The 22,035-nt window shown below is 36.1% G+C and overlaps 1 protein-coding gene across 2 annotated transcripts; it reads right to left on the reverse strand.

Annotated features, from left to right (window-relative positions):
* Nucleotides 1-6,357: 6,357 nt before the first annotated feature.
* LOC133236392 (beta-defensin 110-like) lies at nucleotides 6,358-18,943 on the reverse strand. 2 transcript variants are annotated; one of them, XM_061398395.1, is made up of 2 exons: nucleotides 18,791-18,943; nucleotides 6,358-6,658 (listed from the first exon to the last, which is right to left on the reverse strand). In XM_061398395.1, the coding sequence occupies exons 1-2, from the start codon at nucleotides 18,843-18,845 to the stop codon at nucleotides 6,525-6,527; spliced, it is 189 nt and encodes a 62-aa protein (XP_061254379.1). In that variant the 5' UTR covers nucleotides 18,846-18,943; the 3' UTR covers nucleotides 6,358-6,524. The 2 variants fall into 2 exon arrangements, with proteins under 2 accessions (XP_061254379.1, XP_061254378.1); XM_061398394.1 differs by lacking the exon at nucleotides 6,358-6,658 and adding an exon at nucleotides 13,708-14,023 and having other exon boundaries at nucleotides 18,791-18,940.
* Nucleotides 18,944-22,035: the final 3,092 nt, after the last annotated feature.

The raw sequence follows: 22,035 nt of genomic DNA on the forward strand, positions 1-22,035 counted from the left end.
ATGTACCAATGTAAAGCTTTAAAATTAAAAATGAAGAATTCATATGGGATTAATTTTATGTATCAGTACAGGTTAATGGACACTTTTAGCAAGTTTCAAGTTGGAAAGGATCATAAAACTTTTTATAGATGAGGACATTGAGTATTAAATTGTTAAGAAAACCAAAGCATGCATATATATCAGTGGCTGGATCTTCTGCTATGATTTCTACTTCTTTCCACTACAAAAATATCTTATGCAAGCTCTAATCATTACTTATGGTTCCTATCTTTAGAATCCACAAATCCAAGAGGCTCAGCTGCTCTGAAATTTGTAATCTTACTGTACTTTAAAAACACCCATTAAATACAGACTATGTGCAAAGCATTATTCTGTTTCCTAAAGGAAATCAACCCTGAATATTCATTGGAAGGGCTGATGCTGAAGCTGAAGCTCCAATGCTTTGGCCACCTGATGTGAAGACAAACTCACTGGAAAAGACCCTGATGCTGGGAAAGATTGAAGGCTGGAGGAGAAGGGGATGACAGAGGATGAGGTGCTTGTATGGCATCACCAGCTCAATGAGCATGAGCTTGAGCAAGCTCCGGGATATGGTGAAGGACAAGGAAGCCTGGCATGCTGCAGTCCATGGGGTCGCAGAGTCGGACATGACTGAGCCACTGAACAACATTATTCCGTGTAACTTGCATAAACTAATATTAAGCCTTATCAAAGTCCCCTGAAGTAGGTATAATACTTAGCTCCATTTTTATGCACAAGAATACAAACACAGAGGTTGAAGTAACTCCCCCAAAGTCAACCAGCTAGCTGGTTAGGAGTGGAACTAGAATTAAACATCCCTGGAAGAGGAAATTGCAATCCATTTTTCTTGACTGAAAAATCCTATGGACAGAGGAGCCTGGTGGGTCCAAAGGGTCGCAAAGAGTTGGACAAGGGTGAGTGACTGAGTATGCATGCACATTGTGAATCAATAATCTTAACCATTATTATTACTGAATACCCAAATCACCTACAATGGTTGTTTTATAATTCAAAGGAAACTACATAATAATGAAAACCTGTGGTTACCAAGGTAAAAGAAATGATACAATTCATTTGTTCTCACCCTTTATTTTTACAGCTGAAGACTCCTTCTGGAAGCAGAAACTTTGAAAAAAATAAAAACACTCCCCGGGAATTCTACTTTTAGGAGAATCTAGACACTGGTAAATAGTGTAAACTGTTCTTTCCTGTCATCCCAACAAATATCTTTTCTAATCTAACCTGAATCTTCCTTGCTGTTCAAAAGAGTAGAGGAAACTATTGTATATTGTCAATGAGATGAGTCAAAAATAGTATGTCGCACAGAACTCTGGGGCAACTAGTTGCTTTTATTTTATAGTAAGCCTTAATTGGGTGTTAAAGACAATGATATAAACTTTGAAAAGTAAACCAACCTTAAAGATAGCTGTTAGAAGTATAGTCTGGTGAGAAAATATTATTCAATGTCCATTGGCTCCTGAGTTTTGTCTTGATTTTGGTGACAAATTTTATAGTCTAACGAATGTATTCCCAGGGGGCACTAGTGGTAAGGAACTTGCCTGCCAATTCAGGAGACTCGAGTCACGGTTTCGATCCCTGGGTCAGGAAGATCCCCTGGAGCAGGGCATGTCAATCATCTCCAGTATTCTTGCCTGGAGAATCCCATGGACAAAGGAGCCTGGCGGGCTACAGTGCATAGGGTCACACAGAGTCGGACAACTGAAGCGACGAATGTATATTTTGTGCTATCTTATTACTTGTGAATCATTAAAAAAAAATTACACATGAAAGAATTTATGTTGAGAATTTGCTCGCAGTTATACAACACTTTTTTGTAGTGTGAAAGTCTGCCTAATCAATACTACTACTACTACTAGGAGTAGTAGTAAATCTTAGTACAATGGGTGTATTTATCTTAATGATTCGGTTAACAATGACCTCTTTCAGTGTGTGGGCAGATGTCTACCCTCACACTTCCAGAAGTATCCTTGAGCCCAGGGCAACAGTTTTGTGTTATAAACAAAAGGTGAGTGGTAGGAAAAAGGGTGGAAATGTAAGGGGAAAGGGCATTTAAATTTATTGATTAAGGAATAGTGTGTACTCAGTCACTCAGTAGTGTCTGACTCTTTTGTGACCCATGGACTGTAGCCCACCAGGCTCCTCTGTCCATGGGACTTTTTTAGGCAAGAATACTGGAGTTCTGGGTTGCCATTTCCTCCTCCAGGGGATCTTCCCGACCCAACAATTGAACTTCCATCTGCTGTGTCTCCTACATTGCCCGTGGATTCTTTATCCACTGAACCATCAAGGGAAATATAAAAGAAAGCCACAGCTAAGTAGGCAAAGCCCATTACTATTTTACCTCTTTATACAGTGACATAAAAATATCAATCTGTAACTATCTCCAGTGACCATAGTTTAGTGGTTGCTTGCTGCTAAGTCACTTCAGTCATGTCCGACTCTGTGCGACCCCATAGATGGCAGCCCACCAGGCTCCCCTGTCCCTGGGATTCTCCAGGTAAGAACACTGGAGTGGGTTGCCATTTCCTTCTCCAATGCATGAAAGTGAAAAGTGAAAGTGAAGTCACTCAGTCGTGTCCGACTCCTAGCGACCCCATGGACTGCGGCTCACCAGGCTCCTCCATCCATGGAATTTTCAAGGCAAGAGTACTGGAGTGGGTTGCCATTGCTTCTCCAGTACTTAATGAAAATATATGTCCTTACTGATGCTTCCCCCTAATATCTTTGTTCGTAACACCGTCACTTAAGTTAGTGGTTTGAGGAAAGAAAGAATTCTATAACTATTCAAATATATTGATTACTTTTGGTATTAATGTATCTATGAGTTATCTTCAGCTAAGGAAATTAATGCAATAATCAAAACATTACATTTTAATTTTGGAAACAGAGTATTGATTATGTGTTACATGTTTTAACTTGCTTCCTCTACTTATGTCTAAGTGAATTTTAACTTATAGATTATAAAGTCACAATAGTTATTAATCATTCATACATATTTTTCATGTGATCCATTTCTGTGTGTTATTTCAAATTTTACTCAGATGAAGTTTATTTTCTCACTGAACACGTTTCTTTACCCTTCACCCAACAGCAATCTTCCCTTTTCTTCAGAAGGATTTTGACTGTGTGTGTATGGGTGTGATATGTGATATTTCAGCCTCATTATCAAGCATTCTTTCAAGTTGTAATCCTCTCACTCTTTTACCCAGAATCACAATTTATTTTTTTAAAAATTTGGTCTCTGCTACTCACATGTCATCTTATCAGAGAATATTTTAAAGGTTTTTTTTTTTTTTTGTGACTAATAATTATAGTGAGCCTTGTGAATATAGTGAAGCAACACTGAAATGTATTTTTGGTGTTCTTTATTTGTCATTATCTGAAATTAGCTAGATTCATTGTCAGCTTTTGTTTTTTTAAGTTATTTATTCTTATGGTTTGGTATAATTATTAACACTGTCATTATTAACTGCCACATCTCATTCAAATATAAATTCCATGAGTGAGGGATTTTGACAATTTTAAAGTGTTGCATAGGGGAGAATACATATTTAACACAGACCTATTGAATGAGGATTGAAATAAAGTTATAACAGCAAATACAGTATTTATTGTTTATCTACCCAGAAAATTTTAGAAAATGGTACTTCTGAGAAAGTGAATGTCAGAATTCTAATCTTAAGGCATCAGAGACCAATTCATAAAGGGTTATTACCCACTTTTCTCCCTTTCTTTGCTTATGGAAAATGATTGAGGGGAATGAATGCTTTGTCTTCTTAAGTTTAAATAAGTAATTATGATTTGTTGAGTGTTAGTTGCTCTGACAGACTCTTTGTGATCCCATGGACTATAGCCCATCAGGCTCCTCTGTCCATGGAATTCTCCAGGCAAGAATACTGGAGTGGATAGCCATCCCCTTTTCCAGGGGGTCTTCCCAATTCAGGGATCTAACCTGGGTCTCCTGCATTGCAGGCAGACTCTACTTTCTGAGTCACCAGGAAAGCCCAATTATGACTTACCACACTAAATATGGCTTGAATAAGGGGCAATGGTGAAAGAAATGTCCTGAAAAGTATATAGATTGTATACATATTCTTTACAACTCCACTATTTTTATTTCATAACTAATCAATTTTTTAGAAACTTTAATCTTAATATAGTTATTTTATGTTTTAGGTCAGGCTGTGCATGGCATGTGGAATCTAGTTTCCTGATCAGGGATCGAATCCATGCTCCTTGCATTCAGAATGAATGATCTTAACCACTAGACAGCCAGGGAAGTCCCTCTATTTTTATTTTTTATATTTAGCCAAAGACTTGGTTCTTACTAGATGCCTCGTAACAGTATTTATTGAATATTTGCTACATATTTGTTACCACCTGAGCACTTTATATTGTCTCAATTAAACACAACAGCAAGCTTATGAGGTAGATACTGCTGTCATCACTGTGCCATGTTTTACTGTTATCATTTCACATGAAGGTAAATGAACATTGGAGGCATTCACTTAATAACTTGTTCAAAGTCACTGTACTAGTAACTGCCATTGCTGACATTAGGCACCAAAGCAGAATGATTCTTGAACCCATGTTCTTATTCACTACACTAGAATCAATGAACTTGTGAATGAACAAATTTCTGAAAGGCAATAATGAGTTCCTCTAATTTCTTTCTGCATATAACAGCACTAAAGCTATTTAAGCTTTAGTAAATGGTAGATGACTGAATCTAAAATTAAAAGGTGAATTCATGCTCAGAAGCAACAGATGGATTATGTGAATCGGTGATTCTCTGAACTTCAAAATGTTTAGAATCAAATGGGATGACTTAAAGAACACACTGTCTTTGGAACCACCAGTGAACTGTCTCATTCTGTGACTCGCCGGTATGGTTCAGAATATTGCACTTTTAAATACATACCCCTGAATTTTTCTGATGCTTATCCTCGTCTGATGCCACTGATTTAGTCACACTCTCCATTTTCGTCAGGCACAAACTTGTCTACACCATTTCTTCCACTTGGACAATGTCTCATCACTTCTCTGGCTCTGATTAAGTGATGCTTGAAATGCAGAACAAAGCACATTTTTCTCCCCACCAAGCCCAGGAGAACTGGATGGGTATATCTAAGCTGTCTGTTAGGTTAGTGCATAGGATGTGTGGACAGACTGAATGAGTTGGAATGTCCCTTTACTACTTTCTGGCTGTGTGAGCCTTGGGCAAAGAGTGTTTCCATTTCCAGTCTCACCTTTCCAATAGGTTTCAACAAAAATTCCAATAAATATGCTCCTTTTATTAAAGAAAGATGTGCTAAAAAAGAAGGAAAACATTACAAATTTCAAAGTCCTGTGGCTGGTGAGATTTCTTAAAGCAAGAAACAATGATAGTATATACCTGAAGCTCACTAGAGTTTGGGATAAGGGACATACATATCTGTATTTATAGTTTACCTGTTTGGTTCATAGTTTAGTTCTAAATCTTAGAAAATCATTGAATCTTTGGTTTATTAACAGGATGATAGCTGAAGAACTTCACTAAGTCATCCAAGGCCTAACAGTCTTCAAGAGTGTTAAGTTTGTTAATGATTCCTGAGTCGTCTGCTGTGTAACGGTTTTGAGTTTTTTTAATCTTTGAATCTCCAGTTTTAATTTAGAAAACTTTGTTACTCTTGTTTTTGAACAAATTCCCCAGGGACTTTCATGGCAGTCCAGTGGTTAAGACTCCACACTTCTAATGCAAGAGGGCACAGGTCTGAACCCTGATCCAGGAACTAAGATCCCACATGTTGTGGAGCCTGGCCAACCAACAAACAAACCCAAAAACCTAACTTTCCAGCTTTCATAGCTATCTGTGGAAGCATAATAAAAACTATGTGGGTGAAAGTCCTTGAACAATGTGTCTCTGAGCCACAGGCATTCTACTTTCAAACTTGCAGCCTACAGGTCTCTCTTTGTTCCTTGTAGGCCCTGGCGTGTCTTCTGTTTTCTGCTTGACAGCTAATATGTTCACCTTTGAAGTGGCTAGTCCAGAAATTAGTACTTGTCTTGATTAAATGGGATCACAAGATATATTGACATCCATGTAAACAGTATAATTTAAGTATTTCAGACAAAGTAGCCTAAATAATTTTAAGCACACAAGAGTATATGACATTAATAATCTCTTGTTAAACTAAATGATATCTTTTCTTTCCTAGTTCCTATAGTAGCAAAAGTGGTCAAAATGAGATGATAAGCACAATTAGAGAGTTCCCTTGCTGAATTAATATGTTCCTCCATCTGAAATATGAAGAAAGTGTACAAAGAATAAACAGGTTAGAGACTGCAGAGTATTTTTATTTGTGTAAATAATGGTATTGAAGATTCAAAAGTACATATTTCCATTCAATACGGAAAACATTTTCTTTTTACCCACTCTTGGGTCAATACGATGCAACTCTGTTCCAGACTCTGATGTTCAATCATACTCTGATTTCCAGCATTTATATGCAGCACTGATTTCTCCACTTAATGCAATATCCGTAATCATACTCAGTATCGTCACAAAATGGTTTACATATTCCTTTCACGTCTTGGCATCTCTCAAATCTATACTTTGGTTCAAGTTCATTTTTGGCTGCAATCAAGAAAGACATCTTAGACATCAATCTAATTTTTCATAGGGGGGACTTTTTACTCAGGGTAAAAGAAAACCTTACTAGTCATGAGATCATGTGCATAGGAGATGGAGCATTTGAGAAGTAAAATTGTTTTATAACACAATTTACCAGTTGTTTCTGACAATAAACAAGATAAAAACATTTTACTTATATACACTTTTTACCTTGTCTTACAGCTCACATCAGTATTAAACTTCAAGTGGCTCCTAGGGGCTCTTGCTCGCCTATCTTTTTTCCTTACTTTATTATTAAGAGCAGATTGACTTTCCCAGACTTCCATTAAGATGGTGTTTATAGTTCTTAAAAAGCCTATAGTTTTCATTTTCATGTTTTCTCACTTTTAAAAACCTATCTTTATTTCTTTACAGTATCATTTGTTCAATACTTTGTCAATTCCAGATCTTACTCTTAATTGAAATTGTTTTCATTATACAGAGCAAATGAATATGTTCTTATTAACAGTCTACATAACACAATTTTGTACTTCACTGTACGTATTTTTCTTGAACATTTGTTGCAATACTTTATTCTTGCAGCCAAAATATAAACCCTTATATGAGAGTTATGGTTTCTTCTGATTCTTTGTTATCTCTTACTTGATATATATATATTCTGGATGACTGTAACACAGTAGGCATGAAAATACTTACTCATACAGTAATTTATTAAAAACTAAAACATGTATAGATGCACATAGAAAAACAACTTTGTTGCACATTATTTAGTAGAAAATGGAGCCCCCCATAGCCTCTTAGTTTGTTGTGATTCATTTGGGACAACGCAAAGAAAGAAGTTTTGAGATTCCAGATTCACAGCTTTGTATTCATACATTAAATTATATTAAACAGAAGCAAATAGTTTTGGTACTTTTAGATTTTATTTTTATTAAAAATTCAATTTAAAAAGCCAGTTGTAAAGCAGTGAATGCTTTAGAAGATACTTTGATGGTCAAGCTTATTCTTTTCCTTCAATTTTATCATGGTACTTATTTATCTTGGATAAAGCATCCACTCATCTGCTCTACAGAATGTAATAAACATAGCTACAACACATACATTTTGAACATTAAATACTGCATATGTGTGTGCCAGAAAACATACAGTAGAGTAATTCATTAAAAATCTCCCACCCCTCCAGGTCATCACAGAGCTCCAGACTGGGCTCCCTGTACCACCACAACTTCTCACCAGCTATCCATCTTACCCCGACAGTGTGTGCATGTTGATGCTCCTACCTTTTTGAAAATCTTTTGCCAGGGTAGTACTTTTTAAACTAATCAATATTCCTGAGACCTCAATATCTTGTCAATCCATCAAATCCATGTTTGTTAAAATACATTAAATTCATTTTCTAGTCCTCGTAACAACCTCACAAAGAATATATTGTTGTCATGCTCATTTTGTAGATGAGGAAAATGAAAACAGAGTAGTTAAATAGATGACTCAAGGTCAACCTAGAAATAGTGAATTATTTTGCCAGGGTTTGGATTTAGGGTAATTGAGTTTCTTGTGATATCCTGTTCAGTTTTAGAGGTGATCTTTAAACATAGACCAGACCTTAAGGAACCTGGAAAGTCTGAGCAGTGTTCCTTCTTATGAGCTGGAAATTCACTTGGCCAGTCTTGGTCTGTCAGTTCTAACCATTCTAACCATTCTATATAGTCTATAGAATTCATATATTCTAACCATTAAGTATAGTATTTTAAAGGAATTTTTAGAAGAAAGTTAATGTCTTTAAGATGGCTTTTTGTTTGGATATATCAAGATTAAAAACTTTGGAAACCAGCAAAATATATAAGTTCTAAACTAGTAATAAATACAGCTCTGTGGTTTGAGAAAGATATTGAGAAAAATACTTTTGGATAGAAGAAGTCATTGTAATAAACAAGATAATCTTGGGAAAACAAGAAGGGATATTCAGGGATGAAATGCTAGAGGCCACAGCATCCAAGAGACTATAAAAATGGGGAAGTCAGTTAATGATTGTCAATATAGTGACCAGTTCCAGCCACATGTAGAATTCCAGCAAGATGAAAAATTAGAATAGGCCTTTGGATTTGCTTTTAAGAAGACATTTATAATATTAGCAAGAAGATTTTCAGTTAATTGATACAGGTAAATGTATTGTAGAGAAGAGTAGACAAGATTTGACAGAGTGGAGGCTATGAGTCTGGGCTGTTTTTTAAGAATTTTGATCAAGAATAGAAAGAGATTAGAAAATAGCTTAAAGGAAAAAAAAGATCTCTTAAAATTTGACTAACTCTACTTTTAACATATCCATAATCCCACCATTCTTCACTGTCTTTTTTTTTTTTTGGTTACCACCCTGGAACAAGCTATCATTATATATTACCATATTATTTAAATATCTCCTAATCATGAAAGCACTTCAGAGGTGTCTTTTTAAAACAAAATTCAAAGAATGTTTTTCCTCTGGCTAAAATCCCTTGGCTTTCTCTCAGAATAGAAGGCAAGATCCTTCCTAGTTCCTGCAAGGATCCGACTAATCTGTATGTGCACTTTCTTTCTGACCAGCTCACCCAGGACTCTCCTCCTAAGTCACTCTTGCCCAGCCACCCTTGCCTCACTGGCATTTCTCACAAATCTCAGGTATCACATCTTTGCCTTTTTCATTTTTTTGCTCTAATTGCAACTTTTTTTTTTTTTGCATCAGTACAATAATGGTAATTTCATTTTATTTTATTTATTTTTATTTTTTAATTTAATTTTATTTTTAAACTTTACAATATTGTATTGGTTTTGTCAAATATCGAAATGAATCTGCCACAGGTATACATAAGAGACCCCTAAAAGATCTTTTTAAATTACTACAGCCCAACAGCATTTTGGGGTCCCTATCTCTGTTTAATTTATTACCTTCTAATATAATTTGCTTATATATTATGTGTACTGTTTGTATTTTTCTCTAACTTTAAAATATGCCTTCACAAATCTAGGAATTTTTGTGTTGTTTATTGATATGTTCCAATCTTATCACATGGACCCTGGTGGCTCAGACGGTAAAGCGTCTGTCTACAATGCAGGAGACCCAGGTTTGAGCCCTGGGTTGGGAAGATCCCCTGGAGAAGGAAATGGCAATCCACTCCAGTACTATTGCCTGGAAAATCCCATGGACAGAGGAGCCTGGTAGGCTACAGTCTATGGGGTCTCAAAGAGTCAGACACGACTCTCACGTTAAGGATCTCATTTCCACTGCTTTGGGTTTCCCTGGTGGCTCAGAGGTTAAAGCATCTGCCTCCAATGCGGGAGACCTGGGTTCGATCCCTGGGTCTGGAAGATCCCCTGGAGAAGGAAATGGTAACCCACTCCAGTATTCTTGCCTGGAGAATCCCATGGACGGAGAAGCCTGGTAGGCTACAGTCCACAGTAGGTTCTCAACTAGTATTTATTGAATTGGTAAAAAAATGAAGGGGTGAGGAAGGCAGAATCTAACTCACTTATAGTCAGTATTATGAGTTGATGTTGATCTTGGGGGCAGATCCCCTGTGCTATTTATTTTTTAACTCTATCAAATTGAATAGTATTAAAACTCAAGTTTGTAAACAATAAATGAGTGCCTTAAAACAGAAGCTGTAATTTTTTAAATCTTCAAATCTAAAACCCATGACATCATACCTGGGAAGAAACAAGTCATTAATCAGATGCTGTCTAAATAAATTAGATTTTGTTCTTGCCCAAGGACACTGAGGTCAAATAAATTCTGAGATAGATCGGGTTTGAATGCATGATATCAGGACTGTATGGTAATTCTTCTTTTCCTAGTCCTGCCCTTGAATTCGATGTTTTCAACATGATGCTTTTAATTGATTAAGTGTTATTGAGCTACTGAATAATAGCAAAAATATCCGATACCCTGTGGTGTCTATTTCATCAAGACCAATTGAGACAGGACACTAAAAATAAAGGGAAATACATAATGTCATGGAAATTTAGATTCTGGGCCAAAGGAGGGGAAAATGTAAACTTTCAGCTCTTGAGAGCTAACTAATTTAAGATTATTTAGCTGTTTGGTCAATAAATGTAATGAAAGTTACAGTGCATGAACAAGAAAGTTACCAGAAATCTTCCCATTTATAAGCATTTTTTCCTTTTTGGCTAATAAATTCTGAAGACAATATGAATAATCTGTGACATCTCTTTCTTTTCTGGCTGCAGGACTTCATTAAATTCTAGACAATTTTCAGTTTATATCATATGCAATTAAAAGATTTCTGCAGGGAAGAATATTAATTTCATACTTGATAGTCATGGGTTTACCTTCTTCAAGATTATCACATTTGTTCCTTGTTCTGAAGGCAGAGACTGGCAGCTTGAATATACACTGAATTAAACAAGGAGAGACCAAATGAAAACTTTGGATGGTTTTGGTTTTCTTTATAGTGCATGTTCAGAAATGCCTCAAATGTCTTCTAAGAAACCTCTCACCATCTACCATTTCTTGCTGGTCACTAAAAACTTCAATTCTTATTTGTTCCATATTAATAGTATGTTAGGCTTCTCGATTCTATTTTACAGGTCTTGAGGTAATGATGACCCAGTATCTGGTGGTAGATAATACTCAAACTTTCACCTCAAGCATTTAAATTACTAATATCCTTCTTCATGTGACTGGTATATTTACTGTTCAAAAGTTAGGCTAATTTTTTTTCTGGAGTCATCAATGTATCATCATCTCTAGGTCATTTGTAATAGCATTCTTTTTAAAAGAAGTCATTAATAGATACTTGTTCTCATAAATATCTAATTTGTTCTCATAAAAGAAAATAGCTACAGGTTTTTATAAACAGAGATATTTCATCTCGTAAAACGGGACGTTTATTGGTTTTCTGAAAACACTGCTGATTTTTTTGGTTTCCATTTGTATCTTTACATATCTGTGAGAAAGAGTGCTTAATTATAAATGAACGACTCTAAACCATGAGTGATTTTGCCCCCTAAAGGAGATATTTAACAATGTAGTTAGATATTTTTGGTTGTCACAATTAAGGGGAAAGGGTGCTATTGGCATTTGATGGATAGAGACTTGAAGTGGGGAGAAAAATCTTGCTGCTAAAGACAGAGTGCAGGACAGCTGCCACAACAAAGAATTGTCTGGACTAAAATATCAATAAGTGCTAAGGTTGAGAAAGTCTTTTTGAAATGGATGTTGTAAAAATACTTTTGAAGATATTTACACTACAAGGCAACACATTAAACAAAGTCTATTTTAAGTTGTTAAAATGTGAAAGAGTACAGATAAGCCTCTAATGTATGCCTAGCAAATAACTATTTCTTAATGGGAGCTTACCTGCAATGCAGGAGCCTGCGGTTCAATTCCTGGTCCGGAAAGATCCGCTGGAGAAGGGATAGGCTACCCACTCCAGTATTCCCTTGTGACTGGGCTTCCCTTGTGGCTCAGCTGGTAAAGAATCCACTTGCAATGTGGGAGACCTGGGTTTGATCCCTGGGTTGGGAAGATCCCCTGGAGAAGGGAAGGCTACCCACTCCAGTATTCTGGCCTGGAGAATTCCATGGACTGTATAGTCCATGGGGTCACAAAGAGTCAGACACGACTAAGGAGCTTTCACTTTCAATGGGAGCTCATGTTTATTAAAATAATTATTTAAAAAAAATAAATTCAACTTTAAAATAAAATTAAAATTGAAAATTAAACAGTCTCTTGTGGAAGAAATATATCTAGAAATGTTATCTAAATAGGGGAAAATGATTTTTCCATGCATTTTTCAGTAATAGATAATGTTCAGTATGCACACAGACCCTTAGATTTCATATTTGCATTTAGAATATGGGAGGAGACACAATGGTAAACATATCAAGAGAGTAGCTGGGGCCTGGAGCCTGGTAGGCTGCAGTCCATGGGGTCGCTAAGAGTCGGACACGACTGAGTGACTTCACTTTCACTTTTCACTTTCATGAATTGGAGAAAGAAATGGCAACCCACTCCAGTGTTCTTGCCTGGAGAATCCCAGGGACGGGGAGCCTGATGGGCTGCCGTCTATGGGGTCACACAGAGTCGGACACGACTGAAGCGACTTAGAAGCAGCAGTAGCAGCAAATACTTGCATCCTTCTGAGTCCAAGTCTGGTACATAAGTCTCCACTCAATAGATTTCTTTTTTCTTTAGTTGAATGACCAAAGGATTATTTATTTTAGGAGGAAGGGAAATTTCTGTTTTATTATTCTGTTGTGGTATTGATGATTTCTTTTAAAAAGAATTCTGAATTGATACAATTTACTAAATTGTATTCCTAAAATCATAAAAGAAGAAGAATTTGCATGTTTTGAGTAGAAAATGTATGATATGTATGCATTGTTGAGAGGACCGTGGGGAAACCTACCGTTGGACCTTCAGAGGAGGTAGTGAGAGGAGTCTGGCAGAGCGGAGCTAAAGGTAGAAGATCCCTCCTCCTACCATCTGCTGCCTGTGTCTCCTCAGACAGGCTCACCTCTCAGGATGGAGGAGCTGAATTCAGCTGTTAGTCATAGTTTCTGACTTCCTAGGTCAGAATTCTCTTTTATGAAATTATTTTCTTCCCCTCACACTCCCTCTTCGTTCTCCAGATACAGATTTTTTCTTCACTGTGTAAACAGCTGGGTAGGAACTGGAGTGACTGTGACCTTCCTCTGCTCTTCTGTTTACACTCTCCCATTCTCTCACTCCACCTCTGTCTCTCTCAGGGGACACTTGAGAGATCTGTATCTCAGTGTCTTACCTCACACATTCAGTGGATTTATACTTCTTTCCATGGGATAGTCTATAAACAGCATTTAATAACAAAATAGCAGCACATCTCCATGGAGGCATGTATCTCAGAAATAAGATGGGTCACTACCTCTGACCTAGGGTTTCTTCCAGCATTGTTTATGCCAACTAGCACAGGGCATATAGAAATGTGAATAGTTCTTGAAGAACTTGCATAAAAGAAATCATGCTTGTTTCTGGTACCGAGAGATCAAGAGAAAATAAAAGGCACCAGATGCGTGTGTGACATAGAACCACTTCTGAATGGTTCACTATTAAATTTTATTTAATTCTTTGCACACGATAGTGATACACAGGCCTAGAAGGATGTACAGAAAGGCTGTGAAGGAAGACAGTAACACTGGTCCCTTCTTCTTGGAGCGTGTGTCTCTTTCTTGTCTTCTGTCATCTGTACTTCTGCAAGCAGCAAAGAGATCCAGGTCTTATGCAGTAAGCAATCCTAACTTCAGATATATGGCACTCAGTTTTACATCGACCGTTACCTTTTGCGCACTCTCTCCTCATATCCACACTACCATAGTGTGGAAATCTTTTTCTTGCTGTAAGAAGGAAACAATGACTGAAATTAGCAGTCTAACTATGACACTCATATTTTAAAAGGAGAATATCTGAGAAGCAAAAGAGCATGTGATGTGGGATTCACTCAGTTGTGTCCCACATGGGATTGTGTCATGACCCCGTAGACTGTTTCTTGCCAGGTTCCTCTGTCCATGGAATTCCCCAGGGAAGAATACTGGAGTTGCCATTCCCTTCTCTAGGGTATATTCCCTACCCAGGGATGGAACCTGGCTCTCCTGCATTGCAGGCAGACTCTTTACCATCTGAGCCACCAGGAAAGCCTGCAAAAGAGCATAGAATAGGACAAAAGAAGCCTCCTCCTAATTTATGACTATGAAAATCTTACTGAGAAAGTTTAAGTGAATGCACTGTCCTTTAATGCAAGGTAAATCCTGGATATCAGAAAGTGTCTTGGACTGCAGTTAGGTGTGCCAACTTCCTTTTTACAAGTGACTGAATAGCAACAGTAGGATAGTTCCAAGTAACCATAAAAGTCCACATGATTTATCTCTTACTCTCATACACATTTAGACTGAACACAATGGAGCAAAGCCCAGTAATTGTGCTTTGTGAATTCTCCTTCTAGAGATTTCTATTGCAGCTTGATTTCACTTTTTTTTTTTTTTTAATGGAAGGAGATGCAATGTTAGACAGTTTGTCTGAATTTCTACAACTCTCTTGTATATCTTGAGACTTACTTCCCCCCCAAAGAAATGAACTTATATATATGTTTAATGTCAGCATTTATTTTTTTAAAAAGAAGAGTGACTAAAAGATGGGTCCATTTTTGGCCATAATATGATTTTAAAAATTATGCTCCAAGCTCCATGGTTTATCTTGTAGTTTGGAGGTTGATTCTCACTAGAAGTTGATTATTTAGGATAGTTGGGAGTACTCAGGGAATTGAGAGATGTTGGACTGATAGCCTCTAATATCCATTCTAACTCAGTCTATTTTAATTTCATATTTTACTTCATTTGCTAACCCACATACTTTCAGAAGCCCTTTATTTTGAAGACTTTTAAAACATTAACATCACTTTTGATAGGTATGCGTCTTAAAATACAATGAGAGTAAGGAGAAATAGCATGGGAGAATCCTAAATTTTAAGGTCAGGCTTAAATATTTACTGTATATTCATGGTATAAAAGCAAATAAATCTTGCCACTAGTTTCTGTCATTCATTAAGGTTTGGTGTCCAATAATTCCTTTAAAGCCCAGGTCTTCCTGTCCAGATATTCTGTCTATATTTCTAACAGTTGGTGGTGAGTCGTGATACTTATTAGTGGGACCATAGACTCAGATTCTTTATTCATATTCTTGGTATAAATAGCTGGTATAAAACCTACCTCTTCCATTAAAAATTAGCTGTCTTCTAACTATTACTTAGGCAATGCAGACTATGACACAATTTATAGTCAAAAAAGTTACTCTGCACAGTTTAAAGACTAACTTCTAAATATCATTATTCACTCAATAATTTTAGGGGAGTTATTATTACCAAGCCCATAAATAATTTGCCAGTGATAGAAACTTGAATTACGCTCATTTTGACAAGATTTGTCACATTTAACCCTGTTGTCCAATATGCCATCCTAAACTGACCACATCCCTTTTTTCCCCTTGTTTTAACTTTTCTAAAAATACTGTTGTTTTCTTTTTCCTGATTCTCACCTCTAAATATGAGTATTCCCCAAGCTTGTGTCCCTGGATCACTAATACTCATCTTTGCAAACATCCATCTATTCATTCAACTGTTAAGTTCACTTCCTGTCTGGCTCTGTGACACCTCCCAGGGCAGAGTTTCTCATCCTAAGAACTATGGACCCTTTGGACACTTCTTTGCTGTGGGATGTGATCCTCTTCAGTGAAGGATATTTAGCAGTATCCTTGCCTCTACCCATTAGATGCCAGTAGTACCAGTAGTACAAACTAAAAGATCTCCAGACACTGCCTAATGTCTCCTTGGCCGCAAAGCTGCCCCTCATTGAAAACCACTGTTCTACATAGAGAACAAACCTGTGAACACCAAGCAGGGAAAGGGGAGAGGATGAATCGGGAGATGGGGATTGACACGTATACACTACTTTGTATAAAATAGATAACTAATGAGAACCTGCTGTATGTCACAGGGATCAGTGCTCTGCAGTGGCAAGGCGGGGTATATGTATATGCATCAGGATTCACTTTGCTGTAGAGCAGAAACTAACACAGCATTGTAAAGCAACTAAATTCCAATAATAAATAAGTAATAAATCCGTAAGTCCTTGGGGAAAAAAAGGAATTTTTTTCCTTTTTTCCTTCCACTGTTCTAGCAATGTGGTGAGAAGCCAAACGTATAGTGTCTCTGTCCTCAGATACACTATTCAAATACTATCTTCTCTCTGAAATTTCTGTAGATCACTTTCAAAAAAGTCATCTCTCTATTGCTCTCACAAATTACTTCATAGCATCACTCATCTGGCATCTAGAGCATTTTCACATGTTAGGGAATTTCTTTAAACAATATATAAAACTCTACTTAATATTTTAAGCTAAAAACATGCATGACATCTCCTAAAGTATCTATTCAACCCATAATTTGTTTTTGTTTTCACTGACTTGCTATCTTATTTCTTAGACTATAATTAACCTTTTTGAAAACAGGGGGAAAATCATGATTACCATTTTTTGTACAAAGCTATACCATCCTATGTCCAAAGTACACAGCAGACAAAGAAAAGTGATTGTTAGCAATAACAGACTTTTGAACTTGAGCCTTTATAACCTCTAGAAAATGAAGAGGAAGGCTAAGTGACTTCAGTGGAAATTTCTCTGCATGGAAAATGTAAGGATTTTTTTCTAAACACTTTTTCATCTGTAACTGTTGGAGTGGAAATGAATGAGTTTTTTAATCTAAATTTTGAGTGAGAACTTCCACCATCTGAAGGTGATATACAAAAAAACAACTGAGGAACTCTAGAGTCATATATAAGACATTTAATTTTATCCAGTTTAGTTCAGCCACCATATGTTGGTTAACTACAAGGTGAAAGATAACATTCTTATTGCTTTATTATTGTCTAAAAGTATCCAATTTTCACATATACACTTTATAATTTTATTAAGAAAATATGTATCTTGATATATTTCTGTTACTTTTATATTTTTATCACTAACAATAGAATTTCTCTAAAAGTTTGGTACATGTGTGATTAACAATAATAATGGCCTCACTTTGAAACTACAAGAAAAAAATATACAAAAAGTTAATATCACTGATGTTGTAATCTATGCCACTGTGTCTCAAGTGGTATATAATTTCTAAGTCTACAGAACACATAATTTAAAATTCGTTGATAAATTAATGAATAATATTAGCCATTATTAGGAGCACCTGATATAGTTGTTATAAGGAAAAATTATGCCAATAAAACATAAAAATACTTGCCATAGTGATCTACTAATTTTAGCTAATGTTGAAATTAAAAGAAGAAATTTAAAAAGATTTATCCCATGTTAAAAGCTATATGAATCTGTGTAGAATTTCCTTTTGGTCCTTTCTAGATATGAAAAAAATTCAGAGATCCTTTTTCTAACAAGTTTTGAATGGAGGTAGAGGGAGTTATTTCCTAGTTAAATTAACAACTGATTGTATTATTTTGTTACTTTCCTGATGTTTTGCTCCTATGTAGAATTTTCTCACTTACAACCTTTAAAAGATAATTTATCAGTTTATTATGTGAAATTTTTTTATGAAATGACAAAAATGAAAATTGTCACGATGGACTTTATAATATTCATAAAGAAAGAATAAGTTAATTCATTTTCGTACATATCTATTACATTTTCCACTCGTCCTAAAAATGTCAGCTTCTTACTACAAAAGAATATTTTCCTGAGCAAGTGAATTGAGCCTAATTTCAGTGCCAGTAGTATAAACTGGACAGATTTGAGCTTACTCTTTCACTTTAAACTCTTTAAGGAGAAGGGAAAACTCAGTGATCTCTCCATCTCCAAAACTTACTATTTTATTTCTGTACAGTTCATACTTACACATTAATTCAGGAGAAGAGAATCTTGTTAGGTACCTGATGTGATGAGATAATCCTTGAGGGGGAAAATCTCATGAAAAATATAGCTCATATACAAGTTATTACACTCAACATTCATGTGATCTTAAGAAAGGCCAACAAGGGACATGATTTGCCTGTAGTATCAAGGACAGAATATTAAGAAAGTCTTCCTAGACTGGAAATAGACTGAAATAGCTTAAAAAGAAGAAAGAGGTAAATAGTTCTCTCCCTTATACCGCAGCAACTACCACTTACCAGTTGATTATGTCAAAGAATATGTTTTTCCGCAAGAATCGACTCTGTTTCAGGATGAAGGTGATGAGACTAATGAATTGATCTTTCAGGCATTTTACACTTTTTATTTTGAAATCATTTTAGATTTATGGAAGAGTTGCAAAGATAAGAGAGACCAACTTCCCTCAGGGTAATGTCTCACTTACCCATGGTACGTTTATCTAAATTAAAAAATTAATATTGCTATTATACTATTAATTAAACTACACATTGTATTCATATTTCACCAGTTTTCCCACTATTGCCTTTTTTATGTTCCAGAGTTCAATCCAGAGTACGACATTGCATTATCCTAAAGATCTTTTAATCCTTATATTATTACTATACGTTTAACAAGGAAAAACTGATGCTTCCTCAAATTCATTAGCACATGTATGCCCATAACCATTTCTATGTTACCTGGTAGAATTGTGACCCCAAAGAGTAGAATAAAGAAAAAGAGATGAATCTTCATGGTAGAAAGTTTCTTAGGGAAAAAAAGGGCCAACAGGTCTTCTTTTTCAAGTCAAATGTTTTCAAATAAGGAAACAGAGAAATCTTTTATTTATAGATTCTCCTGGGAAGTGGTTTTAACTACTGAGGCTTCCCAATAGCAAGAACATTTGTATGCTTGATTGACTAGTGCTATGTTCAAAGAACAGGGTCACAAAAATCATTATTAAATTTTTTCATAAAAGCAAAACCTACTTGTGTTACCCTAAATAGACTGTCATGAAAATACAATCTTTAAGGAACTTCAAAGGATATGTGTTTGGATTGCTAAAACAATCCAAAGTAAAAACATTATAGTAATACAAATCCTCTATTACATGTTACATATAAAGCTAAATGTTCTAATACTCTTAGTATTAAATTATGTCTCAATGTCTGAATTATAGGATTTTAGCTAAAAGTCTAAAGGAATTACAGTTAAAAGTTTCTATTGATATCTTTTCTATTAACAGATGAAATCAATGAGAACTAGGGATAGAGGTTGAATGACATTTCGATTCACAGAACGTGTAATTATTTAAATTAACATGATCATTCTGGAGTCGCTAATGAGTATGGGAAATTACACAATAGGTTTTTAAGTATGAAATGAATTTCATATAATAAATCATCCAATTTCACAATTTTAGGTTCAATGGTTTTAATTCTGTTTATGGAACTAGAGGTGATTTCTGATCCAATTTGCACACTGCCCAGGTCTATTACTTCATATATGTGAGAAAGAGCTGCAGGTATTACACAGCATCCAGAGCAATTAACTGATTCTATCCTATCACAGTCAAGAGAGTTTCTAGGATACTTGTTCTTAAACTTTAGCTACATCTCAATCCCCTAGAGGGCTTATTAAAAACAGATTGCAAGACCCCACCTCAGCATCTCTGATTTAGTAGGTCTAAAATGGAGACTGACAAATGCATTTCTAACAAGATCCTGGTATGCTAATACTGCTAAAAGCCTCCACATATTACTCTAGGAAACTGGATCCATACACTCTACAAAACATCAGAAAAACAAACCAGAGAGTCAGAATCTGTGTCATAGTTTGGTAAAGAATGTGAGGCTGCTTAGAGAGTCTAATCAAATCCTCTCATGTTGCAGTTAAAAAAAAAAAATCACAGATTTAAAGAATGTGTCCCCTCCCACTAACCTCACCACCACATTAACTGGCCCCTGAATCATAATAAATGGTTATAGATAAAGGAATGGCAAGGTTTAGAATATTTAAAAATGAATCTCTAGGAAATTCAAAAACAACAAGAGAGACCAAATGTGAAAGTTTCCATCAGAGACACTTTCAAAAGCCTGACCTATTTTCTACAATAACTCTTAAGTTATTTAAACTTTTCTAACCACTGTCCTGTCAATCTGCTGATAGTAGGGATGAGATGAATAAATTATTACGAGATGTGAAAGACATACAAGATTCCATAGATGAATGATAGGCAGTGGGGAAGGATACTGTATATCAAGGGTCCTCCTTATCCTATTCACTCCTCAGACAGGTCAAAGAAATCCTAAACACTCTTGCTCTGAAAACCACTATCCATTAAATTAAGTGATAAAATGTACCACTTCACATTTGCCTTTCTGTAGCACTCAGTTATATGGCTCCTGATTGTCAGTTTATAGAAGGTGAAGAGCAGAGTATGCATAACTGGGACAGCTACAGGTAGCCCATGGGGACAATCTTCTTCTTAAAGAAGGTTTGGTGTGCAGAATAGTAATCAGATTTTTTCCATGCAATTTCATTGAGCAAGGATACAACTTACAAAGCAGACTTTCAACCTATATTTTCTTCTGGCAATTTTAGTGTTTTAGCTTTTTATATTTAGATTTTTGGCATATTATGAGGTAATTTTTATTTGTGGAGTGAGATATGGAATAGCATGGATAAACTGAGCCCAGCAAAAAGACCAACGCAGGGTGAGTGCAGAACACAACTTTAATGAAAATAAATTTTCTATCACTAAACACCCAGTAGGCTGGCCAACATTCAGATCACGGACAACATCTAGGAGGATGTGGAGCCATGGGAACTCTTGTTCATTTCTGGTGGGAGTGCAAAATGGAAATAGCCACTTTGCGAGACAAATTGGTGGTTTCTTACAAAAATAAACATACTCTTACTGTACCATCCAGTGGACATGCTCCTTGATATTTAGTAAAAGAAGCAGAACATTTATGTCTACGTGAAAACCTTCACACAAATGTCTGCAGTAGCTTATTCATCATTGCCAACATTTAGAAGCAACCAAGATGGCCTTCAGTAGGTAAATGGATAAACTCTGATATATTCAGATAATGGAATTATGTTCAGTGCTTAAAACTAAATTAACAATCAAGCCATGAAAAGATATAGGGGAATTAAACATGTATTACTAAGTGGAAGATACTAGTCTGAAAAGTTGTGCACTCAATGGTGCCAACCCAATCATATGACCTTCTGGGAAAAGCAAAACTATGGAAACTAAAAATATAAATAGTTGCTAGTCGTCAAGGCTGTATATTATCACCCTGCTTATTTAACTTACATGCAAGGTACATCATACAAAATGCCAGGCTGGATGAAGCACAAGCTGGAATCAAGAGAAATATCAATAACCTCAGATATGCAGATGACACCACCATTATGGCAGAAAGCGAAGAGGAAAGTGATGAAAGTGAAAGAGGAGAGTGAAAAAGCTGTGTTAAAACTCAGCATTCAAAAACCAAGATCATGGCATCTGGTTCTGTCACTTCATGGCAAATAGATGGGGAAACAATGGAAACGGTGACAGACTATTTTTTGGGGCTCCAAAATTACTGTAGATGGTGATTGAAGCCATGAAATTAAAAGACGCTTGCACCTTGGAAGAAAAGTTATAACCAACTTAGACAGCATACCCACTCCAGTACTCTTGCCTGGAAAATCCCATGGATGGAGGAGCCTCGTAGGCTACAGACCATGGGGTCACTAAGAGTCGGACACAACTGAGCAACTTCATTTTCACTTTTCACTTTCATGCATTGAAGAAGGAAATGGCAACCCACTCCAGTATTCTTGACTGGAGAATCCCAGGGACAGAGGAGCCTGGTGGGCTGCTGTCTATGGGGTTGCACATAGTTGGACACGACTGAAGCGACTTAGCAGCAGCAGCATACAGCATATTAAA

The sequence above is a fragment of the Bos javanicus genome, chromosome 23 (genome assembly GCF_032452875.1).
Source record: "Bos javanicus breed banteng chromosome 23, ARS-OSU_banteng_1.0, whole genome shotgun sequence".
In the NCBI taxonomy this organism is placed as follows: Eukaryota; Metazoa; Chordata; class Mammalia; order Artiodactyla; family Bovidae; genus Bos; species Bos javanicus.

What these genes read in the sequence shown, in the direction of transcription:
- LOC133236392 (XM_061398394.1), bottom strand. Translation starts at nt 18,845, where the DNA reads ATGAAGATTCATCTCTTTTTCTTTATTCTACTCTTTGGGGTCACAATT. An exon ending in TGGGGTCACAATTCTACCAG is followed by an intron (nt 14,024 to 18,790) that starts GTAACATAGAAA and finishes TCCTTCTTACAG; the next exon opens with CAAGAAAAAGATTTCCACAC.